Below are 15309 nucleotides of genomic sequence, written 5' to 3'. Positions count from 1 at the left end.
TGCCCAAAAGTCTTCCTAACCTGGGTCATTCTCGCATCTTTCTAGTTTAAATCAGGATATCCCAACTTCTACTAGGTCTGTAGATTTGTACTGGATTAAAATTAGTATGAATCAGAACTTCAATATTTTACTATTATACATTGGAATTCAATTTGTACTGTAACAAATACATTCAGTTCTCTTTTAGAAAATTTAAATGACATAAAACTTATAAAAATGCTTTATTGTATCATGAGGTATTCATCATGGGACAATGAAAATAGAAAATAAAATCGCAATTATTTTACTCTTTTGTGAAATTGTTAACTTTTCGTCTTTGATTTCTTTGCCATTGTGATGTCTAAATTTCGATATGTTTTCACATTCTGCAATTAATACTATTTAACTTTTTTAAAATACTGAATTTCATATCAAAAAGTTTTCCAACTATATATCAATTCGTATTTTTTTTAATTTATCATATTTCTTTCGCAAATTCTACCTTTCAAATTCTTTGGTATCGGATCATTCAGTTTTAATTCTAGCATTTCAACTCTCTCAGTAACTTTCACCAATTCTTCCTCCAGTTTTATTAACTTGTTTTGAGTTTTTATAAAACTGAGATGATCTTCTCTTTGTGAAGTATCAAACTCTTTCGCATACAAAGTATCGCATTCTGTCTCCATAGAAACACCACCGAGTCTGAGTAGTGCCTAGAATGGTAATAAGCATTATATTGGAATTGAGAACTTTGATGAAAATAAGCATAGTAATTTTTTTTTTTTTTTTTGTGGAAATTACATTTTAGCGAAACAAGGCTATAATCATCATGATATAAAGGGTCGTTTTTATCAAATAAAATCAACAGAAGACTTTGTAGGATTGTTAGACAACTTCATTAATTTCTCGTGTTAAAACAGTGCATAATACAATCCAATGTGTTTTCGTTAATAGAGGTTTCTGACTTAATCAAATTTCAAGTAAATTCATAACTGTATCACCTAATGCAAGAAATAGGCGCCATGATTCCAAATACATAAAAACCGATAAACATTCTAAATGTGTTTTTTTCTGTAAATAAGACTAATCGTCATATCTGATAGAAACAGCTGTCTGTCTTTACTTTGTGGCTAAAATGATTGTCAATGATGAATATAATAAAAAAGTATGACTAAAATACTAAACTCCAAGGTAAAATCAAAATCGGGAAGTCCATAAAAACTGACAAAATCAAACGTGAGACCAACCAACGGAACTAATGGAAAACAATCATCATATGTCTGACTTGGCAAAGTCATTTTCCGAAGAAAATGATGTGTTAAATCTTGTTTTATAGCTAGTTAAACCTCCAACAGCCTTTAGTTATTTCAATGAAATTGACCTTTTTGTTCGATTGAACCAAAAGTCTGGATGTGTTCTCTAAATTTTTAAATGAATATTTAAACTCACCATTTTAATATCATTCCAATAATCTTGAAAATCTATGCTACTAATAAATCCATCTTCAGAGTGTGCTATCTTATTTCTATAAAATTTAATTCTGGACAGATCAGCTCCTACACTAATATTAGTTGATATCGGAAGTATGTCACTAATTTGAATTGGCGTTAGATTCCTTATGAGACAAATCATTAACGTACTGTCAAAATGTTTTGATGATACTTCTCCTGAAAGAATAACAAAGTAAACAATTTGCAAATAGATTGCATTCTTTCTGTGGGACGTATTCGGGCATGGTTGCATTTTTCGGGACGCCATTATGGCGAAATCACGACGGAAATCGACCCTACATTAGTTTTATGGTCAACATCACGAACTGGTTGACCAATACAATGTGTCGTTGTCAAACTCACTATTGATATATTTCCGCGATCTCAGATTTTAGATACAAGTACAAGTCGTCTGATCTGTATCAATGTGTCCTGTTCCCGATTGTAACATTTTGACTGAGTGTGAATTCACATGGCGAGTGATGCGTAGCAGGAGACGATTACCCTATCGACGCACTAGGGCGCGCTCTTTTTTTGAGTTCATGCGGTTTCCTCAGTTTTTGTTTGTTACCTTGATTTGCCTATTTCTAATCGATTTATGAGATTTGAACATCGGTAAACTTCTGTCGTCTTTATGTATGTTTGATAAACCGCTACCAATTATTGAAAAACAGCCATATTTTGGCTTCTGTATATATCAAAGAAACAACATAGAATAATTATTGACCAACCTGTTCCTGGAAAAAGTAAATTCCATTGTTCTTGGTTGATGTGCCTTTTACTTTGTAGGTAGGTCAATTTGCGAATATTTGAATTTAATGTTTTATTTAAGCAATCAGGATGGATTTCATAGTCAAACCGTATTCTGACAGCTCGTGGTGATATTCTCAGTAATAGCAATGCAATCTTTATGTAGTTTGACTCTTCCATTGTAATAAGTGTCATAATTCTAAAAGGAAATAATAAGTTGATGAGTGTATTTCATCGGTACAAATCTGTTGAATTTTAGTAAGAACCGTTGTGTCTAAGTTTTCAAACAACAAATAAGAATAAATAATGGATATGCAATGCGTATTTACTTATTTTTCAGTACGCACACTTATTCAGTATGACGAGGTTTTAGAATGAGGTTTATAACTACTTAGATACATGTATGGGCACCTTGTAACTCGTTTTCACTATTACCGAACCTTTACCCTTTAACATGCGTGTCACTGTTTATCGATAACAATGAGTACACGCAATTACAATATTCAGGGCCTCTCAATAGAGATGTACATAATACTATATATACACGTTTGTTTGTTTTTAGCTTTTTTGATTCGAATGTCACTGATGAGTCAGCTGTTGTAAACGAAACGCCAGTCAGGCTAACACAATTAAAAGCCTGTGGTCTGTTGTTCAACTTGTCGTTAGTGCTAACGAGTCGTTAAAATTTCTTAATCATTCGATTAAAAATAATCATATGACTAGTGTACATGTGTTGTTCATCTTGTTAATTTTAAAGCGGTGTTAAAAATGCTAAACTGTCGTTAAATTTAATTCACCACATGAAGGTGTATTAAATTCTATTCATATGATTAAAACATCCAACATGGCTGCTGTAGCAATGCAAAAATTGGTTTATGCTCGAAAAATCAGACGTTTAAGACTTGGAAAGGGAAAGTTTAGCAATGATCAGCTATGGAAGCGCTATAGATTTGAAAGAAACACAAAAAATCTGTTAGGAATTGAGTTGAAACGTAAATTGGAAAGGGATTAGACAAGACAAGGCGAAGGATTGGACGGATACATACAATGGCTATCTTATAACAGAAAGAAATTGCACATTTCGACAGTTTTTCGTTTGTATGTTACCGCTTACCGAGCAGTGTTGATGGAAACTGACAACACACCAGTATGTCTCATTAATGTATACATGCCATCTGAAAACAAAGATATGGAAAATGAGTACAAAGATACTCTGGCACAAATGACAAAAATAATAAAAAATACAGAAACACTCATCATATAATGCTATCTGGAGACTTGAATGGGTCTATTCATCGATCAAAAACATCTCATGATCCTCTATTAAAGACATTCTTGGCAGAAAACTCATTGGAACTAAACCGAGATTACCCAGAGAAAGAAACCTTTTTGCATCATAACGGGACATCTTCATTATTTTTTTCTCAGGAAGTAAAGAACTAACACAATATGTACAGATCTTAGATATGGAACCAGAAAACACATCTGACCATGTACCTGTCATAGCTACAATCAAGAGAAAACTAATTAGGAAATCCAACAAACCAAAATCAGTCATTGTAAGAACAAAATAGAAAAAATTAAATCTACAAAAATATCAACTGACCATATCTGATGGAGTGGAAATAATACTTCAAGCTAGAAACAAAAATTTAGAGGAGGACATTACATCTATAGGAAACATAATGTATAATGCATGCAATGAGGCTATACCGAACTACGACAAATCAATAAGAACCAAAAGCACTGGGAAATCCCTTTGGAATAAGAAAATATCAGAAGCATCAAAAATTATTAAAGAAAAGCATGCCTTATGGAAAAAATGGAGAAGCATCAAAAGACAAAAATAATCCGTTAAAATCACAGCTAATAACATCCAAAAGGCTCATAGACAAGCATATGCCTCGTAAAGAGAAAAATTGGCAAACCAGATAATGATAGCATCTTCTTCGGACAATAAACCTTTTCACAAAATACTAAGAACACAAAGGTCAGATGGTAACCGATTTACCAAGACTCTACAAAAGGGTAACCAAATTGCTGAAACAAACGAGGACATTCTTCAAATGTGGACAAGTTATTTCCACGAGCTACCGAATCGAGACTATAAGCAGGATTTTGATTACAAAATATATGAGCTCTCATCCTTGCAAAATACCATAATCGAAAAGATAGAAATGGGGAAAGTTAAAATTGAACCAATAAAAGAGGAGGAAATACATGATGCTGTAAAAAAACTGAAAAACTGAAAATCCCAGATATCGCTGGAATATCAGCCGAACACTACAAACACGCTGAGGCCGAGCTTCTACCACTCATATTGCATATCCTCAATACAGTAATAGAACAACTTGACATCCCACAGATGCTGAAAGGAGGAACAATGACACCAGTATTGAAGAAAAATAAGGACCGTCAAAACCCGGCAAACTATAGAGGAATCACAGTGACCAAAATCCTCACTAAAATCCTACAGAGTGTATTAAAATTCAGAATAGATATAAAGATCCATCAAATCCGAACCCAACTACAACGAGGATTTACTGCAGCCATACCCATGATATTTGCTATATTCCTGGCATCGGAAGTTATAATACAATCTTGTGAAGATGACCAGGAAATCCTGCTACTAACTTTGGATGCAGAAAAGGCTTTTGATAAACTGGAGCATGAAATTTTCTTCAACAAGGTCTATATTATGGCATTGACGGTGACATGTAGATTCTACTCCGTAATATGTATAGAGAAATGAGCATGAGAATTAAATGGGACGATCTTGTTTCTGACAAAATACCTGTCAACCGAGGAATTCAGCAAGGAGCAAAACTTTCAGCCGCCTTGTACAAATGCTATAATAATGCCATTCTAGATAGTGTGACAGAAAGTGGATTAGAAAGCCATATGGGGACAATATACATTGCTACACCAACATGTGCAGATGACATATTAGTAATAGCAAACTCTGAAAGTGAACTGCAGGGCATTATGGACATTGTATACAACCATACACAGAGAGAACTAGTCAAGATCAACCCACAGAAATCGGACCTTGTATGCTATAATACCAATCAGGACAGAGTAGTTAACATTGGCAGCTCTCAAATAGGTAGAAGTACAACTGCAAAACATCCTGTAAACCCAGAAATGAAAAGAATACAATTGATATTGATGAAAAACTGAAAGTAGGAAGGGCCACTATCTGTGGCATGTTAGGAGCTGGATATAAGGAAAGGTTTTTCTCCTCTTGTATCCCACAATCTTTGGAAGGTATATTCTGTTCCAAAAATGACATATGGGCTGGAGGTCATGCCCATTAAGAACAAAAAATGAACCAAATGGAAACCATGCAAAGGAAAATATTAAGGCAGCTGCAGGGCCTTCCAAATCAGATAGCCAACACAGCAGTCTATACATTAATTTGGGCAGTACCGATCCCTATGATGATAGACCGAAATATGCTATCTGTGTTGATGAACATAATAAGAAACAACAACTCATTAGAGTTTCAAATCCTAGAACGTCAGCTTGCAATGAAAAATGAAAAAAGCTAAATTTTTGTAAATAGATTTACAGGAAGCTCTTACCAAGTACAGGATGGAACCTGTTGATAATCTCATGGAACACCCAAAATCAAAGGAAAAATGGAAAAGGATAGTTAGATATCATCAAAATAAATACTGGCATGAAGTATATATGTTTAGAAGACCAGTCTAATAAAAAGACATTGGCATATCTTCAAATACAGGAAAACCCATCCTTTATGCCGCTTAATATCTGGCAGTGCACAGGAAGCAACCCAACTAATGTGAAAACAGGAGAAATAAAGAGCAGACCAGTAACACAAACATATATGCTACAGACAGTTAGGTCTAGACACAATAAGAATATATCCCTAATATGTATATTGTGTTATACAGCAGATGAAGATCTAGAACACTTCATACTCTCATGCAGTAGACATAAGCATACAAGTGAAAGGCACCTCCAGAAAATAAAATCATACCTGGAAAACTTGAAGAATGGGCTCTATCAGAACTTTTAACATGAATGGTATTTTTTCCTTTGATCTTCGCGCGAGTTAAATAAGTTATTAATACAGGAGTACATTAACAGGACGTTTTTTCTTTAGTTATTGCACTCTCCTATCCCGCCGTTGACCGCTTGTCATAGGAAAGGCATAGATTGGGAGGAGCTCAGACCAGTGAAATAACTAATTCTTAGATCGAATTTAATGCACTGGTCCAAGCTCCTGCCACTCTGCTTTCATATGAGGCTCCACCTCATTGGACTTCCCGTTGTTCCCTTCTGGTTTTCTTAGTTGTTTGGGCGGGGGAGGCTTTGGAATAAACATCCACTTCATTTGAACTTTGGTGGATAGTTGTCTCATTGGCAATCATACCACATCTTCTTATTTTTATATACTTAAGGTGAATAAGCAAAATCACGTTTCTAACGTCGACCACCGACCGGGGGGTGGTGTCTTAAATATTGTAACACTTTGACACTCTATTTCAAGTATCATATTTTGTACGGACTGCAAATGCAATAGTCGTATCTTTGGTAGACTTAAGATGTAATTTGTTCTCTTACAATGCTCAACTCGGCTTTGTACTGAAAATGGACTCTTAGTGATAGCAATATCAGTTTTGAAAACAAAATTATGACGGACAGACGACGGAAACCAAGCAAAGTGAAATACATGTTAGGGGGGAGGAGGGGTCCAAGAAATTGTAAATAAAGTAGGGACTGCAGATGCAATAGTCGTATCTTTGGTAGATTGAGGATAGAAGATGTAATGCTCTCGCACAATGCTTAACGCGTCCATCTCACTAAAAAATGGACGCCAAGTGACAGCAATCTCAATTTTGAAAACAGAATTATGACGGACAGACGACGAATACCAAGATGAGTGCTTTAAATCCAGTGAAATACATGCGTTCACATGAAAACATGAAGCCTTATCACTTTTACTGCAGAAAATAGTGTGACAGAATTATTTATTTTTTCAAAGTCAATAAAAGGCATTAAATGTCTGTTTTCTGTCAACTTTCACAAAATAAAAAAGCGTTAAAATACAAATACACTCCTTTTATCCTGAAATAAAAAAAAACCCAAAAAACTGAAAAAAATAAATATCGCCTACATTGTCAATAAACCGACATGATACTATCCTTAATTGAAATTAAAGTTACAACTTGAAAAACTGACAGCGCCTGAGTGCATAGTTGTTACATCATTCAAACAGTGCTTCTTGACATTTTTCATTTTGTAACCATTATCTGTACGCAATTCATCTACTGTGTTGGAAACGGTCGTGTTTTCATCTTCGCTCGAAAGAACGGGTGGGTTCAAGATTTTTGACACATTCTTTTGAATGCTCCCATTGCTAGTTTTGTAAGCTCTCACTGATGCCATGGAGCGGTGACCAGTTCTTGTCATGATTTCTTGTTCATCAATACCTATATGGTATAGGGCGGTTGCACAAGTGAGTTTTCAGGAATGATTCGTTCAGTTCCCTAAAAGTCCACCTTATTGACATAGCTCGCGCATTAGTCCGTGTAATTTATTTTCTCCAAGTGCTGATTTTCCATAACGAAAACGATCTTTCCCATCCATGTTGAGCGGTTGTCGATAAAATGTTCCGGAGCCCACAGCTTTCAAGTACTCTTCATAGTAAGCAATTATGCATCTTGGACCTACAAATTAAAACAAATTGAAAGAGTTTTTTCCGCTTGCTTCTATTTAAAGAAAATTATGACAGTTGCAGTTATATTCTGCAAAACTTATCGTGTATATTATAATTTCGTATATGAGCTTTTGGTTTGAAAATGATTGATTGACTGTTGCTGTTTAACGCCACTTTCAGCACAATTGGCTATATCGTGCAATGGTATGTAAAGCTTACTCTCTTTGATTTTACCTTTTTTTTAAAAAATGATTGATTAGTTGTTGCTGTTTAACGCCAATTCAGCATTACTGGCTATATAGTGGTGGTCTGATTTTTTTGGGAAATGAAGCAGGAGTGCCCGGGTTGAATAAAATAATATTAAAAAGTATATAAAACGAGTACATCCGTAGAATAATTTATTCAAATAATCAAATTATAGCAGTGCATGTATATTCAAAAAAACTTATCGTGTATATTACAATTTCGTATATGAGCTTTTGATTTGAAAATGATTGATTGATTGTTGGTCTTTAATGCCACTTTCAGTACTATTGGCCATATCGTGGAGGTCAATTTTTTTTTTGTTGGTGGATGAAGCCGGAGTGCGGGGTTGAATAAAATAATATAAAAACAATATTTCTTTTCACAATGAAATTCAAATTGACAAAAGTATATAAAACGGGTACACGCGTAGAATAATTTAGTCAAATAATCTTTCGTGTTTGAATTGGTCAATATATGTAAATTAAACAACTTACCGCCCTGTGAATAGTGCTTTATATCTTTATTCGCTAATTGCATGTGTCCGAGGCCACCTTTAAATGTCTTGTTATTTCTCCCGAAGAATCTAATAAACTTTCCTGTAGAATCAATACCAATATCAAACTGATCACAATCAAGATTTCTGTGCTCGTCGCGGCCTCTTAATCCAAATAACTTGCAGTTATGAAAGAAAACGGTGGATTGTAAAGTTGTAGCACTACTCTTTCCAAAAACACCAGTTCTTCATCCTCTAGTGATATTGGATCGGCTCTGCGCGTTTTCGTTCCTAGTCCCTTGGACAGCAAATCTTTCATCTTAGCATCCAATACACGTCTAAACGGAGCAAAGCGACCATCCTTCTCATCCAGAAAGTTTCTGTCGTTAACATTCATGTCTCTGAGGTGTCTGAGTAGACCACAAACGATATAATATAGAGATTTGGGTGGGTAATCGCCTCCCTTCTTCTTTTTAGCATCCAAAATAAACCGCTGAAGCCAGAAATCCATACTCTCTGCATCCATGAGATGCAAATCCGGAATTTTTGTCGTCGTGTTTAGCTCTTGCTGATCTCCACTCGTTAAATACTCCAACTGACCACCTAGTATTTTTCTTTGTGTTAGCATTTGTTTGAGCAGAAACGAGTTCTTCGATTTCCTTCTCTGTAACTGGAGGAACGAAACGTTCGTCATACTCGATCTTCGCTTTTTCCGACATGGGGTTGATTGTCCGTATTCACCCAAGCACTGTTTGAATGATGTAACAACTATGCACGGAGGCGCTGTCAGTTTTTCAAATTGTAACTTTAATTTCGATTAAGGACAGTATCATGTCAGTTAATGGACAATGTAGGCGAAATTTATTTTTTTCAGTTTTTTGTTTTTTGGGTTTTTTTTTTTATTTCAGGAGAAAATGAGTGTATTTGTATTCTAACGCTTTTGTATTTTGTGAAAGTTGACAGAAAACAGACATTTAATGCCTTTTATTGACTTTGAAAAAATAAATAATTCTGTCACACTATTTTCTGCAGTAAAAGTGATAAGGCTTCATGTTTTCATGTGAATGCATGTATTTCACTGGATTTAGAGCACTCATCTTGGTATTCGTCGTCTGTCCGTCATAATTCTGTTTTCGAAATTGAAGTTGCTGTCACTTGGCGTCCATTTTTTAGTGAGATGGACGCGTTAAGCATTGTGCGAGAACATTACATCTTCTATCCTCAATCTACCAAAGATACGACTATTGCATCTGCAGTCCCACCTTTATTAACAATTTCGTCATCTGCTGTATTACACAATATACTTTTTGGGGATATATTCTTATTGTGTCTAGACCTAACTGTCTGTAGCATATATGTTTGTGTTACTAGTCTGCTCTTCATTTCTCCTGTTTTCATATTAGTTGGGTTGTTTCCTGTGCACTGCCAGATATTAAACGGCATAAAGGATGGGTTTTCCTGTATTTGAAGATATGCCAATGTCTTTTTATTAGACTGGTATTCTAAGCATACTTCATGCCAGTATCTTTTTTGATGATATCTAACTATCCTTTTCCATTTTTCCTTTGATTTTGGGTGTTGCATAAGATTATCAACAGGTTCCATCCCGTACTTGGTAAGAGCTTTCTGTAAATCTATTTACAAAAATATTGCTTTTTTTCATTTTTCATTGCAAGTTGACTTTCTAGGATTTGAAATTCTAATGAGTTGTTGTTTCTTATTATGTTCATCAACACAGATAGCAAATTTCGGTCTATCACCATAGGGATCGGTACTGCCCAAATTAATGTATAGACTGCTGTGTTGGCTATCTGATTGGGAAGGCCCTGTAGCTGCCTTAATATTTTCCTTTGCATGGTTTCCATTTGGTCCATTTCTTTTTTCTTAATAGGCATGACCTCCAGCCCATATGTCATTTTTGGAACAGAATATACCTTCCACAGATTGTGGGATACAAGAGGAGAAAAACCTTTCCTTATATCCAGCTCCTAACATGCCACAGATAGTGGCCCTTCCTACTTTCAGTTTTTCATCAATATCAATTGTATTCTTTTCATTTCTGGTTATACCTAGATGTTTTGCAGTTGTACTTCTACCTATCTGAGAGCTGCCAATGTTAACTACTCTGTCCTGATTGGTATTATAGCATACAAGGTCCGATTTCTGTGGGTTGATCTTGACTAGGTCTCTCTGTGTATGGTTGTATACAATGTCCATAATGCCCTGCAGTTCACTTTCAGAGTTTGCTAGTACTAATATGTCATCTGCACATGTTGGTGTAGCAATGTATTTTGTCCCCATATGGCTTTCTAATCCACTTTCTGTTACACTATCTAGAATGGCATTATTATAGCATTTGTACAAGGCGGTTGAAAGTTTTGCTCCTTGCTGAATTCCTCGGTTGACAGATATTTTGTCAGAAACAAGATCGTCCCATTTAATTCTAATGCTCATTTCTCTATACATATTACGGAGTAGAATCTACATGTCACCGTCAATGCCATAATATAGACCTTGTTGAAGAATATTTCATGCTCCAGTTTATCAAAAGCCTTTTCTGCATCCAAAGTTAGTAGCAGGATTTCCTGGTCATCTTCACAAGATTGTATTATAACTTCCGATGCCAGGAATATAGCAAATATCATGGGTATGGCTTCAGTAAATCCTCGTTGTAGTTGGGTTCGGATTTGATGGATCTTTATATCTATTCTGAATTTTAATACACTCTGTAGGATTTTAGTGAGGATTTTGGTCACTGTGATTCCTCTATAGTTTGCCGGGTTTTGACGGTCCTTATTTTTCTTCAATACTGGTGTCATTGTTCCTCCTTTCAGCATCTGTGGGATGTCAAGTTGTTCTATTAATGTATTGAGGATATGCAATATGAGTGGTAGAAGCTCGGCCTCAGCGTGTTTGTAGTGTTCGGCTGATATTCTAGCGATATCTGAGGATTTTCAGTTTTTCAGTTTTTTTACAGCATCATGTATTTCCTCCTCTTTTATTGGTTCAATTTTAACTTTCCCCATTTCTATCTTTTCGATTATGGTATTTTGCAAGGATGAGAGCTCAAATTTTTTGTAATCAAAATCCTGCTTATAGTCTCGATTCGGTAGTAAGTTGTTTTACATGATTTCCCTGTTACCTTTCTTATGTATAGGCATTTACATATAATTTTATAGATGATTCAATGATCTTCGAAACCCGAAAAATATTAAATATAATCGAATGTTTGATTTGTCGTGGTATTAATTAAATACACATCTGTGCAATACACACGCATACATATATTAATAAATGGATGCTACCAAATTTAGTTAGCTAGAAACGTGTAACTATATCAAATTTGGTCAATGACAAAACTTGGCAAGCCAAATGCATTAAACATCTGAGAACATGAAAATCAACACTATTTTTTGTTTACTGATTCGGCCAAAAAGTAATCATTCTTTACAAGTTACCCAATGATTTACGTATATTTGTTTTTTTAATTAATGACATAAAACAAACATACCTAGAATCTAGAAAAAATCGTCCTCAAATTATGTCTGTTACTTCATATTCACATTTAAGGTTAATCGAGTCACATGATCAGTCTTCGTAGGTCATCTGGATGGTTGATTGAATGGTGCCTAGTGCTAAAATATGCATTCAATACCGATGCTTTGTTACGATTTCATGCATTGTTTATTGTTTTCCTTTTATAATTTTGGTAAATATTTTAGTATGTCATAAATCAATTAAAGGGGTATTAGCTGTCAAATACATGCTCATCGATTCGACTCATTTTATACATAACGTACTAAAAGATAGGCGAAGGATACCAAAGGGACATTCAAACATAAGTCGAAAAATAAACTGACAACTCCATCGCTAAAAAAAAAGAAAAAAAAACAGACAAACTACAGTATACAAAACAACATAGAAAACCAAAGACTGAGCAACACGAACCACACCAAAACAGGGGGTGATCGCAGGTGCTCCGGAAGGGTGAGCAGATCCTGCTCCACATTAGGCACCCGTCGTGTTGCTCATTCATGTAAGTGTAAACCCGATGATATGTCTAATTCGGTAGATCACATTCAGGGGAAGGGGACGAGATTGTAGTTACGACAATTGGAACATATCCGTCGTCATCTGTGAAACAGATATTCCATAACGGTCAACCAACTCGTGATGGCGTCCGTAAAATTTACGAAGGGATGATTTCAACTTCCCTTCTTGGAACTCTTGGTTTAATAGCTTTCGTGTGAGCATCAACCCTATATCAAGGAAATCATGATAGGAAACATAAACCCTGGAATATCGTATCAACTTGGAGATATATACTCCGTATGCAGGCGCGGCTTGAATGTTGCTACATAGAAATGTAAATTTCACAATAAGGAAGCTGAAATCATCTCGTTTGTCGTAAAACGTCCACCAAATTACAAAAAGTCACACAGAAACAATTTACAACGCATGGACTTTATCAACATTTCTTGTGTATTTTAGAAAAGACGCCATCTCATTAACCATCGAGATGATCTCCGAAGAATCCGTTGATCATATAACCTGATGTAATCGTAAATATAAATATAAATAAACAGGCAAGCACGTGCAATCGTATAATAACGATTTTTCTAGGTCTGTTTGATTTCATCTGATACATTAAAAATAATATGTAAATCATCATTTTACCTGTATTTGAATGATTTTGTGGATAGAATCAGTCAATGAAAGGGGTATTCCCGGAAGATACCTTATTTCACTTTTCAATGTTGACATTCTTTTCTTTTTATAACTAATCATGCTAAGCCCACACGTAATCCATCCCCTGTTAAGGGTCTAATTAAAGTTCAAGTGCATACGGTTTCAAATGAATTGAATTATAAGCCAATAATACATTGCCGATGTTTTGGAGCTTATTTCGACAAAATTGAACACAACAGACTGCTAATAGCAAAATATCATTTCACAATTTTGCTTTGATAAATGTTTGAAAAAAATGATATTTTGATTAATTGACAGCTTCGTAGCAATGCCCCCTTTAAAGAGTTTTGGTCAATTCAATGGTAACTATTACTGTTCCTGTGTATGGCATGCACGATTCATGTTTATTCAACGGCGAAGATATCTCTTATTCTCTTTAAGATAAAATTTATTTTTAAAAAGTTTATAAGATATCTTATATAAATTACAAGGTATCTCATATATTTAAAAATATATCCTATGAAGAAAAGTTTATATAATAACATTAACGGTATCAATTGTACTGCAACATGCGCATTTCGACAAGTATCGTCTTTTCCGTAATGATCGGGCCAAAATATTTGAAAATCATAACCTTATACAAACGTTGAGGAGCTGATAAAACAAAAAATCTTCTTAAAGTATAGCCAAATCCGGACAAGGAATAACAGCTTTGCATGAGAAAGATATATCTAAATTGTTTTCTAAAAGTGTATAAAATATGTTAGATATCTTATAAACTTCGATGTATGATATAGTATGTATATATACCCTTCTTAAATTTGAACAACAATAAGGGCCACTATGCCTAACATTAACTAAATTCAATTCAAAATAGAACTATTCAATAACACTTGCATAGATGATTTTTTTTTCTTGAATAATCAGGTATCTCATTATACTGCGATTCGGGAATTTTACCCCAAGAACTAACTCTAAATAAATCTAATATACAGTAGTACATAGATGTTTTTTTCTTAAATAATCAGGTCTCTCATTATACTGCGATTCGGGAATTTTACCCAAAGAACTAACTCTAAATAAATCTAATATACAGTAGTACTTGTACATTATTAGTGTTTGGGTATTTCATTTTCACACGGGAAACTCAATAAAAACATTTTCGCAAAAACAAATTTTAAACTTATCGGGACTATGGATTTAATGATTGATTTTTCGGTATCCGGGAAAGAATGCCTGTTGTTCAGCGTTTGTTGGTGTCGTTCGTAGGTGTTTCTCGTTTCTCGTTTTTTATATAGATTAGACCTTTGGTTTTCCTCTTTGAATTGTTTTACACTAGTCATTTTAGGGCCCTTGATAGCTTGCTGTTTGGTGTGAGCCAAGGCTCCGTGTTGAAGGCCGTACTTTGACCTATAATTGTTAACTTTTTATACATTGTGACTTGGATGGAGAAATGTCTCATTGGCACTCATACCACGTCTTCTTATTTATATTTATTCTTTTCGGGAATCAGGATTTAGGGTTTGTTTTTCCGGGAAATCGAGATGACACCCCGTCTACATTTCTTCACTTCTGGAGAGAAAATCAGAACATGAAGTTAGCATTAAATAATAAAGGCTTAAATTTGATCAAAAAGTTATATATTTTGGGTCCTTATAGGAAGACATGTCATCCTACACAGACACATTATTATTTCTCCGGGCCAACCAGTCCTTTCGCTACTGCTAACTGCTGCGTGCTACGCGTAGAAGTAGCAAATACATATTCTAAAGTCTTTGGTTAGACCTGGTCAGGAATCGAACCCACGACCTCCCGGAACGCAAGGCGAGAACGTTATCACGATACCACAGAGGCGGTTGACAATAAAGAAAACTGAATTTTAAGTGAAATAAAAGGAAATGATGAGTCGTTTAATTTGTACTCAGTAATTGCATATAGTTAAAATTAAGACGGACGATCTTTTTGTACTCTGATAT

The 15309-nt window shown here is 34.9% G+C and overlaps 1 protein-coding gene across 2 annotated transcripts in view; it reads right to left on the bottom strand.

Moving 5' to 3' along the window:
• Nucleotides 1-15309, bottom strand: part of LOC127727845 (serine/threonine-protein phosphatase 6 regulatory ankyrin repeat subunit C-like) — a 36263-nt gene that overhangs the window by 7594 nt on the left and 13360 nt on the right. The window contains exons 3-6 of one of the 2 annotated variants that reach the window (XM_052234959.1): nt 3334-3394; nt 2201-2418; nt 1429-1646; nt 482-692 (exon numbers count right to left, since the gene is read on the bottom strand). In XM_052234959.1, the coding sequence (XP_052090919.1) occupies nt 482-692; nt 1429-1646; nt 2201-2418; nt 3334-3389 (703 nt within the window). In that variant the 5' untranslated portion in view covers nt 3390-3394. The remainder of the gene's footprint in view (nt 1-481; nt 693-1428; nt 1647-2200; nt 2419-3333; nt 3395-15309) is intronic. The other variant, XM_052234960.1, reaches the window with a different exon arrangement.

Source organism: Mytilus californianus, unplaced genomic scaffold (assembly GCF_021869535.1).
Source record: "Mytilus californianus isolate M0D057914Y unplaced genomic scaffold, xbMytCali1.0.p SCAF_2, whole genome shotgun sequence".
Lineage (NCBI taxonomy): Eukaryota > Metazoa > Mollusca > Bivalvia > Mytilida > Mytilidae > Mytilus > Mytilus californianus.
Note: the sequence above shows the minus strand (reverse complement) of the source record. Positions and strands in the feature narration are given on the sequence as shown.